Source organism: Hyperolius riggenbachi, chromosome 11, assembly GCF_040937935.1.
Source record: "Hyperolius riggenbachi isolate aHypRig1 chromosome 11, aHypRig1.pri, whole genome shotgun sequence".
Taxonomy (NCBI): Eukaryota; Metazoa; Chordata; class Amphibia; order Anura; family Hyperoliidae; genus Hyperolius; species Hyperolius riggenbachi.
The window spans coordinates 99,912,997-99,929,745 of NC_090656.1; the positions used below are offsets into that span (position 1 = coordinate 99,912,997).

A 16,749-nucleotide genomic window follows, 5' to 3' on the forward strand; every position below is an offset into this window, starting at 1 on the left:
TATTAAGTAAGTAACTTGCCTGGCTTCATTTTGTAGCAGTGTGTATTCTCTGGTGTATTTAGGAGATTGACAAACTTTTTTAAGGCAGAATAAAAGGGCTGCACCTGCTCCGCAGGTATGTTGAGTACTGAATCCCTTGTTGCATTATTAAAATTAATTCTTAAAAGACCGCCATTGTGATCAAGCCTGAAAAAAGAAAAAAAAACATATTACAATAAAGAATTAAAATCTGCTTGCATGTCAGTATTTTCAAAAGAAACAGTTGTTTCAGCTGCATTCATAACATAAACACCACTGTATAAACCACAGTCAGGGAGCAAATAATGAAACCTATTAGAACTAGAGATGAATGGAACAGCTGAATTCAAAATTTGTCAAAACTCTGAGTACTGCCTGGTAAATCCAAATTTTATTCCCGTGATTTGTGGATTTCTGACATTTAAAATTGAAGTCAATGGTGTTGACTTTCACTGTTTATTGCAAAGCTGCATTGCAAAGTATATATGCTATCATCAACAAATTTCCTAAGTGAATTAGGGCCAATAGTAAGAATATGTAAAAAGAATAAAAAGAAAAATGTACAGTTTTTTTGAAAGCCTAAAAGTTCAAAGAATATATGGTGTTTTTTTTTTTTAATGGGTACAATTCCATTTTTCTGCTGTACACTAATTTCCAAATTCCAAGTCTTGTATTATATTTAATTTAGTTATATTTTAATATACAGTGTGGGGTCCTCCTCTACCAAGCCTCTCTACTTAGCAAATGTGGTGACAGTAGTTTACTTGCATAGGAGCTTTGCAATAAACCATTAAAGTTGGCACCATTGACTTAAATGCAAGACTTGGTCCATAACTCGGAACTCCAACTTTGAAGAATGCCAAGTTCTGAGTTTTAACTCAAAACAGAAAAGTGTAAATGCATAAATCAAACTCAAAACTATTCCAATTCTGCCAGCTCATCCTAACCTCCTTGGCTGTATTCCTGACCCAGGGGCTACCACTAGCAGCATCTTTTTTCATCCTAAGCCTGTGTCAGGGTAGCCGCCATGAGGAATCTGCAAAGTGCACAGTGAAGTGGTGTGACACAGAGGCGCTAAGCTTGGTACCAGACCTGTAAGAGTTACATGCTCATTTTCTATTGCCTGATGAGGCGGGATACACCTGCGAAACGCATTGCACTTGCACTTTTTGGAGTATGTAAATAAATTGTTGTTTGTTGAAAACACACAACAGTGTTTATGTGTCTGCTTGGAGGGGGTGGGTCCACCTCTGCCTCCTTTCATTTTAACATTTGTAGTGAATTTTATTCTACTGGTGCCTCTGTCTGCATATACAATCATGCAGACCAGATGCTCTGTCTGAAGTTTGACTAGATCTGTTGAATGCTTTTTAGGTGATCGATTCAGACACTACTCATCCCTGAATGATCAGCAGGACGCCAGGCAACTGGTATTATTTAAAAATAAATAAATAAGCTTCCATATACCTCTCATTTCAGGTTTCCTTTAAAAAAGTAAATTGGATAAAGTTTATTATAATATTTATAACATATTACAAAAATGTCTTTAAAAACACACAAGAAAAGATATGCCTACTTAACGAATAGTGTTTTTTTTACATTTTATGCAATGCCATTTACATCCACTTTGGGGCAGTGTTACCCTTCCTTAGCTACTCATTCATGAAGTGATGAGAACAAACCACTTTTAACATAACTAATGTTGCAAGAGCTTACTCTATAATCCGCTGTTTGGACTGGAGGGAAAAATCACAGTAATCAACTCCAGTGTCTGTGAAGTCAATCTGTGTAGACGTGAGGATGCTGAATGCGTCTGGATCCTGCTTTCTCAGTTTATTGCAGACACTGAACCCGTCTACCACTTCACTCTCGCCTCCAGTTTCTGCTTGCTTTAAACAATGAAGAAACTGTACCTATAAAATAAAAAATGTTATAGTTAAAATATCATATCCTGTAAAAACTACTTGTATATTAGCTTTTATTTTATAGTTTAAAGGATTCATCCGGGATTATAAAAAAAAAAAACCCCAAGATCTACTTACCTGGGGCTTTATCTGTCCCTCACCGCAGCTTCGCTCCCAGCCGGTGTACTGGGGTCCCCCTGGCGAGGTCACCTCCACGAGCGCATGGCCACGCTGCTCATGATCGTGCTCATGTAGCCCAGAGCGTTCTGCGTGACGTGGCCGCACGCACACACAGGCACAGAAGACGCCAACCTAGCGAGGTCAGCATCTGCAACGGAGGGGACCCCAGGTTTTAGTATACATATTAAAGGAAACCTGAGACAAACTAAATAAAAGCATTGATGCTTAGCCAGGGCTTCTTCCAGTCCCCTTCAGGCCATGGGCTCCCTCACCATCCCCTCGGAGCACTCCGATCCTCCGCTGGCCGGCTGTGGCCCAGCCCCACATGCTCCCCCATCACACTCCCGTGGCCGGGTGAGTTCTGTGCCTGAGTGACTGAGCCTGAAAAAATTTACTGTGCCAGCTAGCGGAGGATTGGGGAGGCCCAAGGGAACAGCGAAGGAGTCCATGGCCTGAAGGGGACTGGAGGAAGCCCAAGGGAAGGCTCAATGCTTTTATTATACTGTACTGTAGTTTGACTCAGGCACATCCCATTGCATCGCATCACTTCCACTTCCGTTCGCATCACTTCCGCATCTCCCGATGCAGAAGTGTATAGGAGGAGACTGTGGGCTGATGTGGCCAGAATCTGCACTGTTCCATTGCCGTGCATTGGTTTCAGTACAGCCGCGGTGCGATGTGTCTATGTAGCCGCAGTGTAGTCACTATGTGTAATGGAAATGGGCCCTAAGGGTTTTAGCTTTATTTTAAGATACTGGCATAAATACTGGCATGTGACTCATAATTTTAAAATCAATAAAATAGCTTATCATTGTGTAATCCACTTTTAATACAGAGCTGCACAGCAATAATAGGCAGCACAATCTAAAAAAAGGGGAAAATGGAAGACTTGAGAAGCAGTGCAGAAAATGTGTTTCTAAGATTATTCAAGCAGAGATTGGCACATGCTGTAGCTACTGTAGTTTACTATTGGTATAAGCACAGAGTAACAGCCTATATTATACAGTCTATTATGCGCTACCACAGAGGATCCACAGAGGTGAAGAGGGTACTAGCTAGCAACGGTGGGCTTGAGGAGTATTTGAGGAGCCTCTGGAGCATCTACTACCAGATTTAATCAATTTTGGTCAGAAATCAGTCTAATGCATCAATCAAGAATGCTGGAAAATGTCAGTAAAAATTGCTCAATCGTATGTGTGGCAGTAACGCAGTTTGATATTCCAACATCCACCGCACTCGATGGACCTCCGGCCGCTGACCCCTCAAGTGAAAAAAAACTTCCCTTCCTGTGCCTGTGCTGTGTAAATTCACACCCGTCCCTCTGGCACGACTCCCGAAGTTATCGTATTCACTGTCACCCCAAGTGCCTGCACCAGGTGACACTAGGTGCATGACTGACATGTGGTACAGCACTCACAGTAACCGGGGTGATAGTGGAGGACGCTGGGAATTGCGCTCCAACTGTGAGTACACACGTACACATTGATACATGCACTTCCTGGCGCGTACTATAACGTTCTTCAGCTGGATATATATATACTCTATAACACAGACCATAATACACTGCTCCTGTTGAAGCAATCATGTGAACCATGCCACGCGTAAAGTGCTCCTGTCTGCTTCTCTCTGCCCTCACTTATCGCCGCAATTCCATACAACTAGGACTCTTTCCTGGAGAACGTCACAGGTATCTACCATTGTGCATTACTCTTTTATTAATATGCATGTAATTTATATTTATATTATTGTTGATTATTTATGAGCATATTTTTTCACTTGATTCATATCACTGGCACACTTTTCATATTATTTTTGCAGGTGGCACTTTGGTAGATCATTTTGCACGATGTATATATTGGGAAAGACCCGGGTCTTAGATCACGCTTCCCATTTGGGTTCTCCTTTAACTCTGTGGGACATTTTTTGATAGCAGTCATGGTTATTGTTGATAGGCGAGGCAGCCATATTAACCACCTGAGGACCTAGGGCTTTACCCCCCTTAAGGACCGGCCACTTTTTTTCCATTCAGACCACTGCAGCTTTCACGGTTTATTGCTCGCTCATACAACCTACCACCTAAATGAATTTTGGCTCCTTTTCTTGTCACTAATAAAGCTTTCTTTTGGTGCTATTTGATTGCTCCTGCGATTTTTACTTTTTATTATATTCATCAAAAAAGACATGAATTTTGGCAAAAAAATGTTTTTTTTAACTTTCTGTGCTGACATTTTTCAAATAAAGTAAAATTTCTGTATACATGCAGCGCGAAAAATGTGGACAAACATGTTTTTGATAAAAAAAACACCCATTCAGCCTATATTTATTGGTTTGGGTAAAAGTTATAGCGTTTACAAACTATGGTGCAAGAAGTGAATTTTCCCATTTTCAAGCATCTATGACTTTTCTGACCACAAATCTAGAAAAGATGAAGCGCTCCATGGTGCATTATCAGGGGATAATTTTTAATTGCAAATTAAAAGTTCTACTTACAAAAAGTAAAATGACAACTCACTCATCAGCGGTACAGTCCACCGCTACACAGGCATGCAGGTTTGGCAACAACGCGCTGTGGCCAGTAGCGCGTTCTCCGATGTCCGGGGGAGCCGTCCCGCAGTGAGTGTGGGCGTGGCTGTGGTTTAGCGTGCGTATGGCGTCATTACGCGTTTCGGCGCAGACGCCATCTGACGAAGGCGCAGAGCGCCGAAACGCGTAATGACGCCATACGCACGCTAAACCACAGCCACGCCGACACTCACTGCGGGACGGCTCCCCCGGACATCGGAGAACGCACTACTGGCCACAGCGCGTTGTTGCCAAACCTGCATGCCTGTGTAGCGGTGGACTGTACCGCTGATGAGCGAGTTGTCATTTTACTTTTTGTAAGTAGAACTTTTAATTTGCAATTAAAAATTATCCCCTGATAATGCACCATGGAGCGCTTCATCTTTTCTAGATTTGTTGCCCCTTGCCAATTGTGATTGGAGCAGCACAGTGCATTGGGAAGAAGGAAAATCGGCATTTGTAGCAGTCGGTTATCATCAGGACAGGAGCGCAAGGTTTTTTGGGATATTTCTGATGACTTTTCTGACCCCCTGTCATGTTTCATGAGGGGCTAGAATTCCAGGATAGTATAAATACCCCCCAAATGACCCCATTTTGGAAAGAAGACATCCAAAAGTATTCACTGAGAGGCATAGTGAGTTCATAGAAGATATTATTTTTTGTCACAAGTAAGCGGAAAATGACGCTTTGTGACAAAAAAAAAAAAAAAAGTTTCCATTTCTTCTAACTTGCACCAAAAAAAAAATGAAATCTGCCATGGACTCACCATGCCCCTCTCTGAATACCTTGAAGTGTCTGCTTTCCAAAATGGGGTCATTTGTGGGGTGTGTTTACTGTCCTCACATTTTGGGGGGTGCTAATTTGTAAGCACCCCTGTAAAGCCTAAGGGCCGGTTCACACGGACGCTTGGCGGCGTCTACCGTCAAGCGTTCGGGACCCATCGGCTAAACTGTCCCATTCAAGTGAATAGGAGCGTTTAGCATTGCGCGATTACCGTCGATTACCGTCGATTGCATAAACGCGGCGTTCTGATCCCGATTTAACGCATCGTTTCGGCCGTCCCTAGAAGCCGCATGCAACGTCCAGGGACGGCTAGCCGGCGCGTCTTCATGTCCCCCTGCGGGGACGAGAAACGCCGATCGCGACGATCTCTGTACCGCCGCCACCGAACGGGACGTCACAGGACGACGCGACTTCCTGGCCGCCCCAACGCCGCCTGCCATCCGTGTGAACCGGCCCTTAAGGTGCTCATTGGACTTTGGGCCACTTAGCGCAGTTAGGGTGCAAAAAAGTGCCACACATGTGGTATTGCCGTACTCAGTAGAAGTAGTATAATGTGTTTTGGGGTGTATTTTTACACATACCGATGCTGGGTGGGAGAAATATCTCTGTAAATGACAATTTTTTTTATTTTTTTTACACACAATTGTCCATTTACAGAGATCTTTCTCCCACTCAGCATGGGTATGTGTAAAAATACACCCCAAAACACATTATACTACTTCTCCTGAGTCTGGCGATACCACATGTGTGGCACTTTTTTGCACCCTAACTGCGCTAAGGGGCCCAAAGTCCAATGAGTACCTTTAGGATTTCACAGGTCATTTTGAGAAATTTCGTTTCAAGACTACTCCTCACGGTTTAGGGCCCCTAAAATGCCAGGGCAGTATAGGAACCCCACAAATGACCCCATTTTACAAAGAAGACACCCCAAGGTATTCCGTTAGTAGTACGGTGAGTTCATAGAAGATTTTATTTTTTGTCACAAGTTAGCGGAAAATGACACTTTCTGAAAAAAAAACAATAAAAATCAATTTCCGCTAACTTGTGACAAAAAATAAAATCTTCTATGAACTCACCGTACTACTAACAGAATACCTTTGGGGTGTCTTCTTTCTAAAATGGATTCATTTGTGGGGTTCCTATACTGTCCTGGCATTTTAGGGGCCCTAAACCGTGAGGAGTAGTCTTGAAACAAAATTTCTCAAAATGACCTGTGAAATCCTAAAGGTACTCATTGGACTTTGGGCCCCTTAGCGCAGTTAGGGTGCAAAAAAGTGCCACACATGTGGTATCGCCGTACTTGGGAGAAGTAGTACAATGTGTTTTGGGGTGTATTTTTACACATACCCATGCTGGGTGGGAGAAATAACTCTGTAAATGGACAATTGTGTGTAAAAAAATCAAAAGATTGTCATTTACAGAGGTATTTCTCCCACCCAGCATGGGTATGTGTAAAAATACACCCCAAAACACATTATACTACTTCTCCCGAGTACGGCAATACCACATGTGTGGCACTTTTTTGCACCCTAACTGCTCTAAGGGGCCCAAAGTCCAATGAGTACCTTTAGGATTTCACAGGTCATTTTTGTTTCAAGACTCCTCCTCACGGTTTAGGGCCCCTAAAATGCCAGGGCAGTATAGGAACCCCACAAATTACCCCATTTTAGAAAGAAGACACCCCAAGGTATTCCGTTAGGAGTATGGTGAGTTCATAGAAGTTTTTATTTTTTTGTCACAAGTTAGCAGAAATTGATTTTAATTGTTTTTTTTCACAAAGTGTCATTTTCCGCTAACTTGTGACAAAAAATAAAATCTTCTATGAACTCGTCATACTCCTAAGTGAATACCTTTGGGTGTCTTCTCTCTAGAATGGGGTCATTTGTGGGGTTCCTATACTGCCCTGGCATTTTAGGGGCCCTAAACCGTGAAGAGTAGTCTTGAAACCAAATGTCGCGAAATGACCTGTGAAATCCTAAAGGTACTCATTGGACTTTGGGCCCCTTAGCATACTTAGGGTGTAAAAAAGTGCGACACATGTGGTACCGCCGTACTCAGGAGAAGTAGTATAATGTGTTTTGGGGTGTATTTTTACACATACCCATGCTGGGTGGGAGAAATATCTCTGTAAATGACAATTGTTTGATCTTTTTTACACACAATTGTCCATTTACAGAGAGATTTCTCCCACCCAGCATGGGTATGTGTAAAAATACACCCCAAAACACATTAAACTACTTCTCCTGAGTACGGTGGTACCACATGTGTGACACTTTTTTGCAGCCTAGGTGCGCTAAGGGGCCCAACGTCCTATTCACAGGTCATTTTGAGGCATTTGTTTTCTAGACTACTCCTCGCGGTTTAGGGCCCCTAAAATTCCAGGGCAGTATAGGAACCCCACAAGTGACCCCATTTTAGAAAGAAGACACCCCAAGGTATTCCGTTTGGTGAATGGCGAGTTCGTAGAAGATTTTATTTTTTGTCACAAGTTAGTGAAAAATTACACTTTGTGAAAAAAAAACAATAAAAATCAATTTCCACTAACTTTTGACAAAAAATAAAATCTTCTATGAACTCGTCATACACCTAACAGAATACCTTGGGGTGTCTTTTTTTCTAAAATGGGGTCACTTGTGGGGTTCCTATACCGCCCTGGCATTTTACGGGCCCAAAACCGTGAGTAGTCTGGAAACCAAATGTCTCAAAATGTCTGTTCAGGGGTATAAGCATCTGCAAATTTTGATGACAGGTGGTCTATGAGGGGGCGAATTTTGTGGAACCGGTCATAAGCAGGGTGGCCTTTTAGATGACAGGTTGTATTGGGCCTGATCTGATGGATAGGAGTGCTAGGGGGGTGACAGGAGGTGATTGATGGGTGTCTCAGGGGGTGGTTAGAGGGGAAAATAGATGCAATCAATGCACTGGGGAGGTGATCGGAAGGGGGTCTGAGGGGGATCTGAGGGTTTGGCCGAGTGATCAGGAGCCCACACGGGGCAAATTAGGGCCTGATCTGATGGGTAGGTGTGCTAGGGGGTGACAGGAGGTGATTGATGGGTGTCTCAAGGTGTGATTAGAGGGGGGAATAGATGCAAGCAATGCACTGGCGAGGTGATCAGGACTGGGGTCTGAGGGCGTTCTGAGGGTGTGGGCGGGTGATTGAGTGCCCTAGGGGCAGATAGGGGTCTAATCTGATAGGTAGCAGTGACAGGGGGTGATTGATAGGTAATTAGTGGGTGTTTAGGGTGGAGAACAGATGTAAACACTGCACTTGGGAGGTGATCGGACGTCGGATCTGCGGGCGATCTATTGGTGTGGGTGGGTGATCAGATTGCCCGCAAGGGGCAGGTTAGGGGCTGATTGATGGGTGGCAGTGACAGGGGGTGATTGATGGGTGGCAGTGACAGGGGGTGATTAATGGGTGATTGATAGGTGATTGACAGGTGATTGACAGGTAATTAGTGGGTTATTACAGGGGAGAACAGATGTAAATATTGCACTGGCGAATTGATAAGGGGGGGTCTAAGGGCAATCTGAGCGTGTAGGCGGGTGATTGGGTGCCCGCAAGAGGCAGATTAGGGTCTGATCTGATGGGTAACAGTGACAGGTGGTGATAGGGGGTGATTGATGGGTAATTAGTGGGTGTTTAGGGTAGAGAATAGATGTAAACACTGCAATTGGGAGGTGATCGGACGTCGGATCTGCGGGCGATCTATTGGTGTGGGTGGGTGATCAGATTGCCCGCAAGGGGCAGGTTAGGGGCTGATTGATGGGTGGCAGTGACAGGGGGTGATTGATGGGTGATTGATAGGTGATTGACAGGTGATTGACAGGTAATTAGTGGGTTATTACAGGGGAGAACAGATGTAAATATTGCACTGGCGAATTGATAAGGGGGGGTCTAAGGGCAATCTGAGCGTGTAGGCGGGTGATTGGGTGCCCGCAAGAGGCAGATTAGGGTCTGATCTGATGGGTAACAGTGACAGGTGGTGATAGGGGGTGATTGATGGGTAATTAGTGGGTGTTTAGGGTAGAGAATAGATGTAAACACTGCACTTGGGAGGTGATCGGACGTCGGATCTGCGGGCGATCTATTGGTGTGGGTGGGTGATCAGATTGCCCGCAAGGGGCAAGTTAGGGGCTGATTGATGGGTGGCAGTGACAGGGGGTGATTGATGGGTGGCAGTGACAGGGGGTAATTGATGGGTGATTGACAGGTAATTAACAGGTGATCAGTGGGTTATTACAGGGAAGAACAGATGTAAGTAATGCGCTGGCGAATTGATAAGGGGGGGTCTGAGGGCAATCTGAGCGTGTGGGCGGGTGATTGGGTGCCCGCAAGGGGCAGATTAGGGTCTAATCTGATGGGTAACAGTGACAGGTGGTGATAGGCGGTGATTGATGGGTGATTGATGGGTAATTAGTGGGTGTTTAGGGTAGAGAATAGATGTAAACACTGCGCTTGGGTGGTGATCTGATGTCGGATCTGCGGGCGATTTATTGGTGTGGGTGGGTGATCAGATTGCCCGCAAGGGGCAGGTTAGGGGCTGATTGATGGGTGGCAGTGACAGGGGGTGATTGATGGGTGATTGATGGGTGACTGACGGTTGATTGATGGGTGATTGACAGGTGATCAGGGGGATAGATGCATACAGTACACGGGGGGGGGGGTCTGGGGAGAATCTGAGGGGTGGGGGGGGTGATCAGGCGGGGGCAGGGGGGAGGGGGGGATAAAAAAAAATAGCGTTGACAGATAGTGACAGGGAGTGATTGATGGGTGATTAGGGGGGTGATTGGGTGCAAACAGGGGTCTGGGGGGTGGGCAGGGGGGGTCCTGATGGGTGCTGCGGGCGATCTGGGGCGGGGGGGGGGAAATCAGTGTGCTTGGGTGCAGACTAGGGTGGCTGCAGCCTGCCCTGGTGGTCCCTCGGACACTGGGACCACCAGGGCAGGAGGCAGCCTGTATAATACAGTTTGTAAACATTACAAAGTGTATTATACACTTTGTATGCGGCGATCGCGGACTTAACATCCCGCCGGCGCTTCCGTATGGCCGGCGGGATGTTGCGGCGGGTGAGCGGCGCCAGGCGGAGGCGGAGGATCGCGTCACGGATGACGCGATCGCTCCGCCCATGCCCCTACAAGGACCGCCGCCTTTGGGCATGAGCTGGTCCTTGTGGGGTCCACCTCCCGGCCACCTCTGTGCGTTAGGCGGTCGGGAAGTGGTTAAAGAGGAACTCATAGGAAAAGGTGTATCAGTTACGGACTGGGATGTTCAATACTTGGTTTCTCTCCCTGCAGGTACATGGGGGGGGGGGGGGGGGGGTGTTCAGTACACAATTTTAATTGTTTTTATGTCTTGTTTGACCAATTGTCTAATAAAGTGATTCTACTAATCTAATTGGTGGTGTAGCATGTTTTCAGGATCTCTTTTTCTTGATTGAACTAACTGGGAATTGTGCTAGTGGGACAGGTGATATTTTAACATTTTACACTTTGGGGCTAGGCAGCCAGGCAGGCGGAGGAGGTGGTGTCGCTAGGCTGATTCCGGATACATTTTATGCTGTATGATGAAATCGGTTTGCGGTGTATGGGCCGAGAACAGATCTTTCTCTGATCAGATTTGATCAGAAAGATATCTTTCCATACATCACTAGATTTATGGGCACCTTTACAAAGCCAATGTATGAACATTTCAGGCAAAACTCACACTGGCACTGCACACAGCCATCCCAAAAAGATTTGCCCAATACTTATTACGTACGTAGAAACCATTTAGTAAATGGACAAGAACTGTTCAGTGCAGCTTTGTCATTTGATCTGGGATGTGTATAGAGCTCTCACAGCTGTAGGGAAACCCTTTGATCACATATCTGCATCTTAAGAGCCATACTTGGACATGAGATGTGGAATTTCCTGCATCTCAAAATGGAACAATAAACTGCTAGTCTACATTAACTTCAACATGCAGAAGATGAACATTTGATGAGGGCGTCTGCAAGGCAGAAAGGAGGCAAGCACTTCTCTGGTTTGATTTCTATTGTACTCTGAGTCTCTGACTAAATGAATTTCTGTATGTCTATTGATCCTTTTACAGTAAACTGAAAGTGTTTTTGTTTGTTTTGTTTTACTTTACTAAGTCACTCATGCATTACCAGCTGCAATTACTGTGATGCTATTATTCCGTTCAAAATACATGCATTATGGATTTACATCACTATCTCTCAATTGTGCACACTGTGCACTGTCCCAATCACTGACTAGGGTCAGTTCTGGGAGGAAGCCACTTAACCTTTGGAGCCAGAGCCTTCTGTCATGCTGCTCCTACACTTTGGAACTCCTTGCCACATCCAATCAAGACATCTCCATCCATGTAAGCGTTTAAGTCCATATTAAAAAAAAAAGCCACCTGCTTAGTCTGGCAATTATGAGCAGCTGACCTAGGGCTAGATTCATTAAGCTGCACTGCAAAAGTAGTGCACCTTTATGTAACTATAGCGCACCTTAATGTGAAGGAGTGGCCACATAGCAGCGCTCGCTGCTAGAGTGGAATGCAAAAGTTTGGGCAATTAATCATCATGATTTTCCTGTATAAATCATTGGTTGTTATGATTAAAAATGTCAGTTAAATATATCATATAGGAGACACACACAGTGATATTTGAGAAGTGAAATGAAGTTTATTGGATTTACAGAAAGTGTGCAATAATTGTTTAAAAAATAAATGAAATCAATATTTAGTAGATCCTCTTTTTGCAGAAATTACAGTCTCTAAATGCTTCCTGTAGGTTCCAATGAGAGTCTGGATTCTGGTTGAAGGTATTTTGGACCATTCCTCTTTACAAAACAGCTCTAGTTCATTCAGGTTTGATGGCTTCCAAGCATGGACAGCTCTCTTTAACTCACACCACAGATTTTCAATTATATTCAGGTCTGGGGACTGAGATGGCCATTCCACAAAGCTGTACTTGTTCCTCTGCATGAATGCCTTAGTGGAATTTGAACAGTGTTTAAAGAGTAACTGTCAGGCTGCAGAAGCTAATTTAAACCTCTATTCTCCTGTGTTAAACAGTTTAGAAGGAAGCCAAAAAGGCATTAGTGAAGATAAAAATCTCTCTTACCTTTGATGTGTGCTTATCAGAAAAGCTGTTAGACCCAAGCAGGACGCAAGCCGCATACTATACTGCAAAGCATTCTGGGGCCCTCCCCTCGGCTGCTAATGAGACGTTACAGCAGCTTGTAATCAGTCCAGCGAGTAGCACTGATAAATCTCCGGGCAGAGTACACTGCAGGAGTCAGCTATTGTTCCTAGCCACATGGCTCATTAATATTCACTGCACACTGTGTTATTCAGTACAAGCTTTTCTGTGATCAGGAAGCAGGCAGGACATGACGACACAATTGGCTTCATAGAAGACAGAAAAACATGGAACCTGCCATGAGCTGTCAGGAGCATCAATCTCTGCATATACTATATAAAAATTCTGTGAAGTACAAACGTGGACAGTGAAATGCATATGTAATGTACAGCCAATCTTTAGCTACTGATATATGTGTTTATTTTCTCTGAGACCTTATACCTAACAGCTCCTCTTTAAGGTCATTGTCTTGTTGAAAGATCCAGCCCCTGTGCAGCTTCAGCTTTGTCACTGATTCCTGGACATTGGTCTCCAGAATCTGCTGATACTGAGTGGAATCCATGCATCCCTCAACTTTGACAAGATTCCCAGTCCCTGCACTGGCCACACAGCCCCACAGCATGATGGATCCACCACCATATTTTACTGGAGGTAGAAGGTGTTTTTCTTGGAATGCTGTTTTCTTTTTCCTCCATGCATAACGCCCCTTGTTATGCCCAAATAACTAAATTTTAGTTTCATCAGTCCACAACACCTTATTACAAAATTAAGCTAGCTTGTCCAAATGTGCTTTAGCACACCTCAAGTGACAGTTTGTGCTGTGGGCGGAAAAAAAGGCTTCCTCTGCATACAGCATCTCCTTGTGTAAAGTGCGCCGAATGGTTGAACGATGCACAGTTACTCCATGTGCAGCAAGATGATGTTGTAGGTCTTTGGTGCTGGTCTGTGGGTTGATTCTGACTGTTTTCACCATTTGTCGCTTCTGTCTATCCGAAATCTTTCTTGGTCTGCCACTTTGAGCCTTAACTTGAACTGAGCCTGTGGTCTTCCATTTCCTCAATATGTTCCTAACTGTGGAAACAGACAGCTGAAATCCCTGAGACAGCTTTCTGTATCCTTCCCCTGAACAATCTTTGTCTTCAGGTCATTTGAGAGTTGTTTTGAGACCCCCATGTTGCTATTCTTCAGAATAAATTAAAAGAAGAGGGAAACTTACAATTGACAATTGACCCCTTAAATACTCTTTCTCATCATTGGATTCACCCCGTGCATGTAGGTCAGGTCTCCCTGAGCTTACCAAGCCAATTTGAGTTCCAATAATTAGCTCTAAAGATTTTGGAATCAATAAAATGACAAATTTATGCACCTTATGCACCTTCCTAATGTTATTTAAACAATTTTTGCGCACTTTCTGTAAATCCAATAAACTTCATTTCACTTCTCAAATATCACTGTGTGGGTCTCCTATATCAGTGGTTCCCAACCTTTTCCGGCCCGGGGAACACTGTCTAACCAAATTTTTCTCCGGGGAACGGCGCGCGGGGGGGGGGGGGGGGTGTTGGGGGTTTCGGGGATGCGGCCCCCGGTTGTTTGCGCGAACCCCGGTGGTTTGCGCGACCTAGTGGACAGTGCCGTGCGCAGCAGGCTATGGGGGGGGGGGGGGGGGGCTGGGGTGCGGCTGCATAGCTAGCATAGTTGCCCCAGTGTAGGGAGTTTAGTTGCCTCAGTATAGCTAGTATAGTGCCCCAGTATAGTGCCCCAGTATAGCCAGTATAGTGTGCCAGTATAGCCAGAATAGTGCCCCAGTATAGCTAGTATAGTGCCCCAGTATAGCCAGCATAGTGCCCCAGTATAGCCCCCCAGTATAGCTAGTATAGTGCCCCAGTATAGTGGCACAGTATAGCCCCCCAGTATAGCTAGTATAGTGCCCCAGTATAGCCAGTATAGTGCCCCAGTATAGCCAGTATAGTGCCCCAGTATAGCCAGCATAGTGCCCCAGTATAGTGCCCCAGTATAGCCCCCCAGTATAGCTAGTATAGTGCCCCAGTATAGCCCCCAGTATAGCCAGTATAGTGCCCCAGTATAGTGCCCCAGTATAGCCAGAATAGTGCCCCAGTATAGCCAGTATAGTGCCCCAGTATAGCCAGTATAGTGCCCCAGTATAGCCAGCATAGTGCCCCAGTATAGTGCCCCAGTATAGCCCCCCAGTATAGCTAGTATAGTGCCCCAGTATAGCCCCCCAGTATAGCCAGTATAGTGCCCCAGTATAACCAGTATAGTGCCCCAGTATAGTGCCCCAGTATAGCCAGAATAGTGCCCCAGTATAGCTAGTATAGTGCCACAGAAGAGCCAGTATAGTGCCCTCCCGCCCATCCCCGCGGCCGCCGCTGTTATTACCTTAACAGCTGCCGCTCTCCCCTCTCCGGCGCATGTGTTTATTCTAGCAGCGTATCTCCGGCTGCTCCGTGTGATGCGGAAGGAAGCAGGTCAGCAAGTTCCTGTAACGGCGATATGTATCGCCGTTACTATGGTAACCGAGCCCTGCCTCCTTCCGCATCACACAGAGCAGCCGGAGATACGCTGCTAGAATAAACACATGCGCCGGAGAGGGGAGAGCGGCCGCTGCTAAGATAATAACAGCGGCGGCCGCGGGGACGGGCGGGAGGGGGAGAAGAGGACGGCACACCAGGCAACGTTCTGCGGCACACTAGTGTGCCGCGGAACACTGGTTGAAAAACACTGTCCTATATAATATAATTAACTGACATTTTTTACCTTAACAACCAATGATTTATACAGGAAAATCATGACGATTAACAAGGTTGCCCAAACTGTCGCATCCCACTGTATGTAAGAAGCGTGCCTTCCTTAGATAGGAGTGTGCCTTCCTATTCATAGTAACTACAGTTACATTGCGCTACTTTCGCAGTGCAGCTTAATGAATCTAGCCCATAGTCAGCTGCTCATAATTGCCAGACTAAGCAGGTGGCTTTTTTTTGGTATAGGCATGCTTCCATGGATGGAGATGTCTTGATTGAAAGTGGCAAGGAGTTCCAAATTGTAGAGGCAGCATGACAGAAGGCTCTGGCTCCAAAGGTAAAGTGGCTTTCTCCCACCCTAGTCTGTGAATGGGACAGTACACGTGATGCAAATCAAATAAATCCATAATGCATGTATTTTGAATGGTATAGTATAGTTACTATGTATAGGAAGGCACACTCCTTACATAGCAGTGAGCACTGCTATGTAAGGTACGCATAGTGGCCGTTTCTTCAAATTAATAAACGATTAATGAATGAAGCCCTATTTCCTCTATAACACAGTGCACTCTGCAAACATGTATTGATCTGAGAAATATCTATACGCTTTGAGTCCTATGAGAGAAAAGCGCTTTACAAATGTCAATGTATTGTACAGGGAAAGCAGAATTATTAGGCAAGTTGTATTTATGAGGAATAATTTTATTATTGAACAACCATGTTCTCAATTAACCCAAAAAACTCATTAATATCAAAGCTGAATATTTTTGAAAGTAGTTTTTAGTTTGTTTTTAGTTTTAGCTATTTTAGGGGGATATCTGTGTGTGCAGGTGACTATTACTGTGCATAATTATTAGGCAACTTAACAAAAAACAAATATATACCCATTTCAATTATTTATTTTTACCAGTGAAACCAATATAACATCTCAACATTCACAAATATACATTTCTGACATTCAAAAACAAAACAAAAACAAATCAGTGACCAATATAGCCACCTTTCTTTTCAAGGACACTCAAAAGCCTGTCATCCATGGATTCTGTCAGTGTTTTGATCTGTTCACCATCAACATTGCGTGCAGCAGCAACCACAGCCTCCCAGACACTGTTCAGAGAGGTGTACTGTTTTCCCTCCTTGTAAATATCACATTTTATGATAGACCACAGGTTCTCAATGGGGTTCAGATCAGGTGAACAAGGAGGCCATGTCATTAGTTTTTCTTCTTTTATACCCTTTCTTGCCAGCCACGCTGTGGAGTACTTGGACGCGTGTGATGGAGCATTGTCCTGCATGAAAATCATGTTTTTCTTGAAGGATGCAGACTTCTTCCTGTACCACTGCTTGAAGAAGGTGTCTTCCAGAAACTGGCAGTAGGACTGGGAGTTGAGCTTGACTCCATCCTCA

At 44.7% G+C, this 16,749-nt stretch overlaps 1 protein-coding gene across 1 annotated transcript in view; it reads right to left on the bottom strand.

Moving 5' to 3' along the window:
* The window catches only part of BBOX1 (gamma-butyrobetaine hydroxylase 1), a 181,316-nt gene that overhangs the window by 9,212 nt on the left and 155,355 nt on the right, over positions 1–16,749 (bottom strand). The window contains exons 6-7 of the mRNA XM_068261512.1: positions 1,735–1,931; positions 20–186 (exon numbers count right to left, since the gene is read on the bottom strand). Of these exons, the coding sequence (XP_068117613.1) occupies positions 20–186; positions 1,735–1,931 (364 nt within the window). The remainder of the gene's footprint in view (positions 1–19; positions 187–1,734; positions 1,932–16,749) is intronic.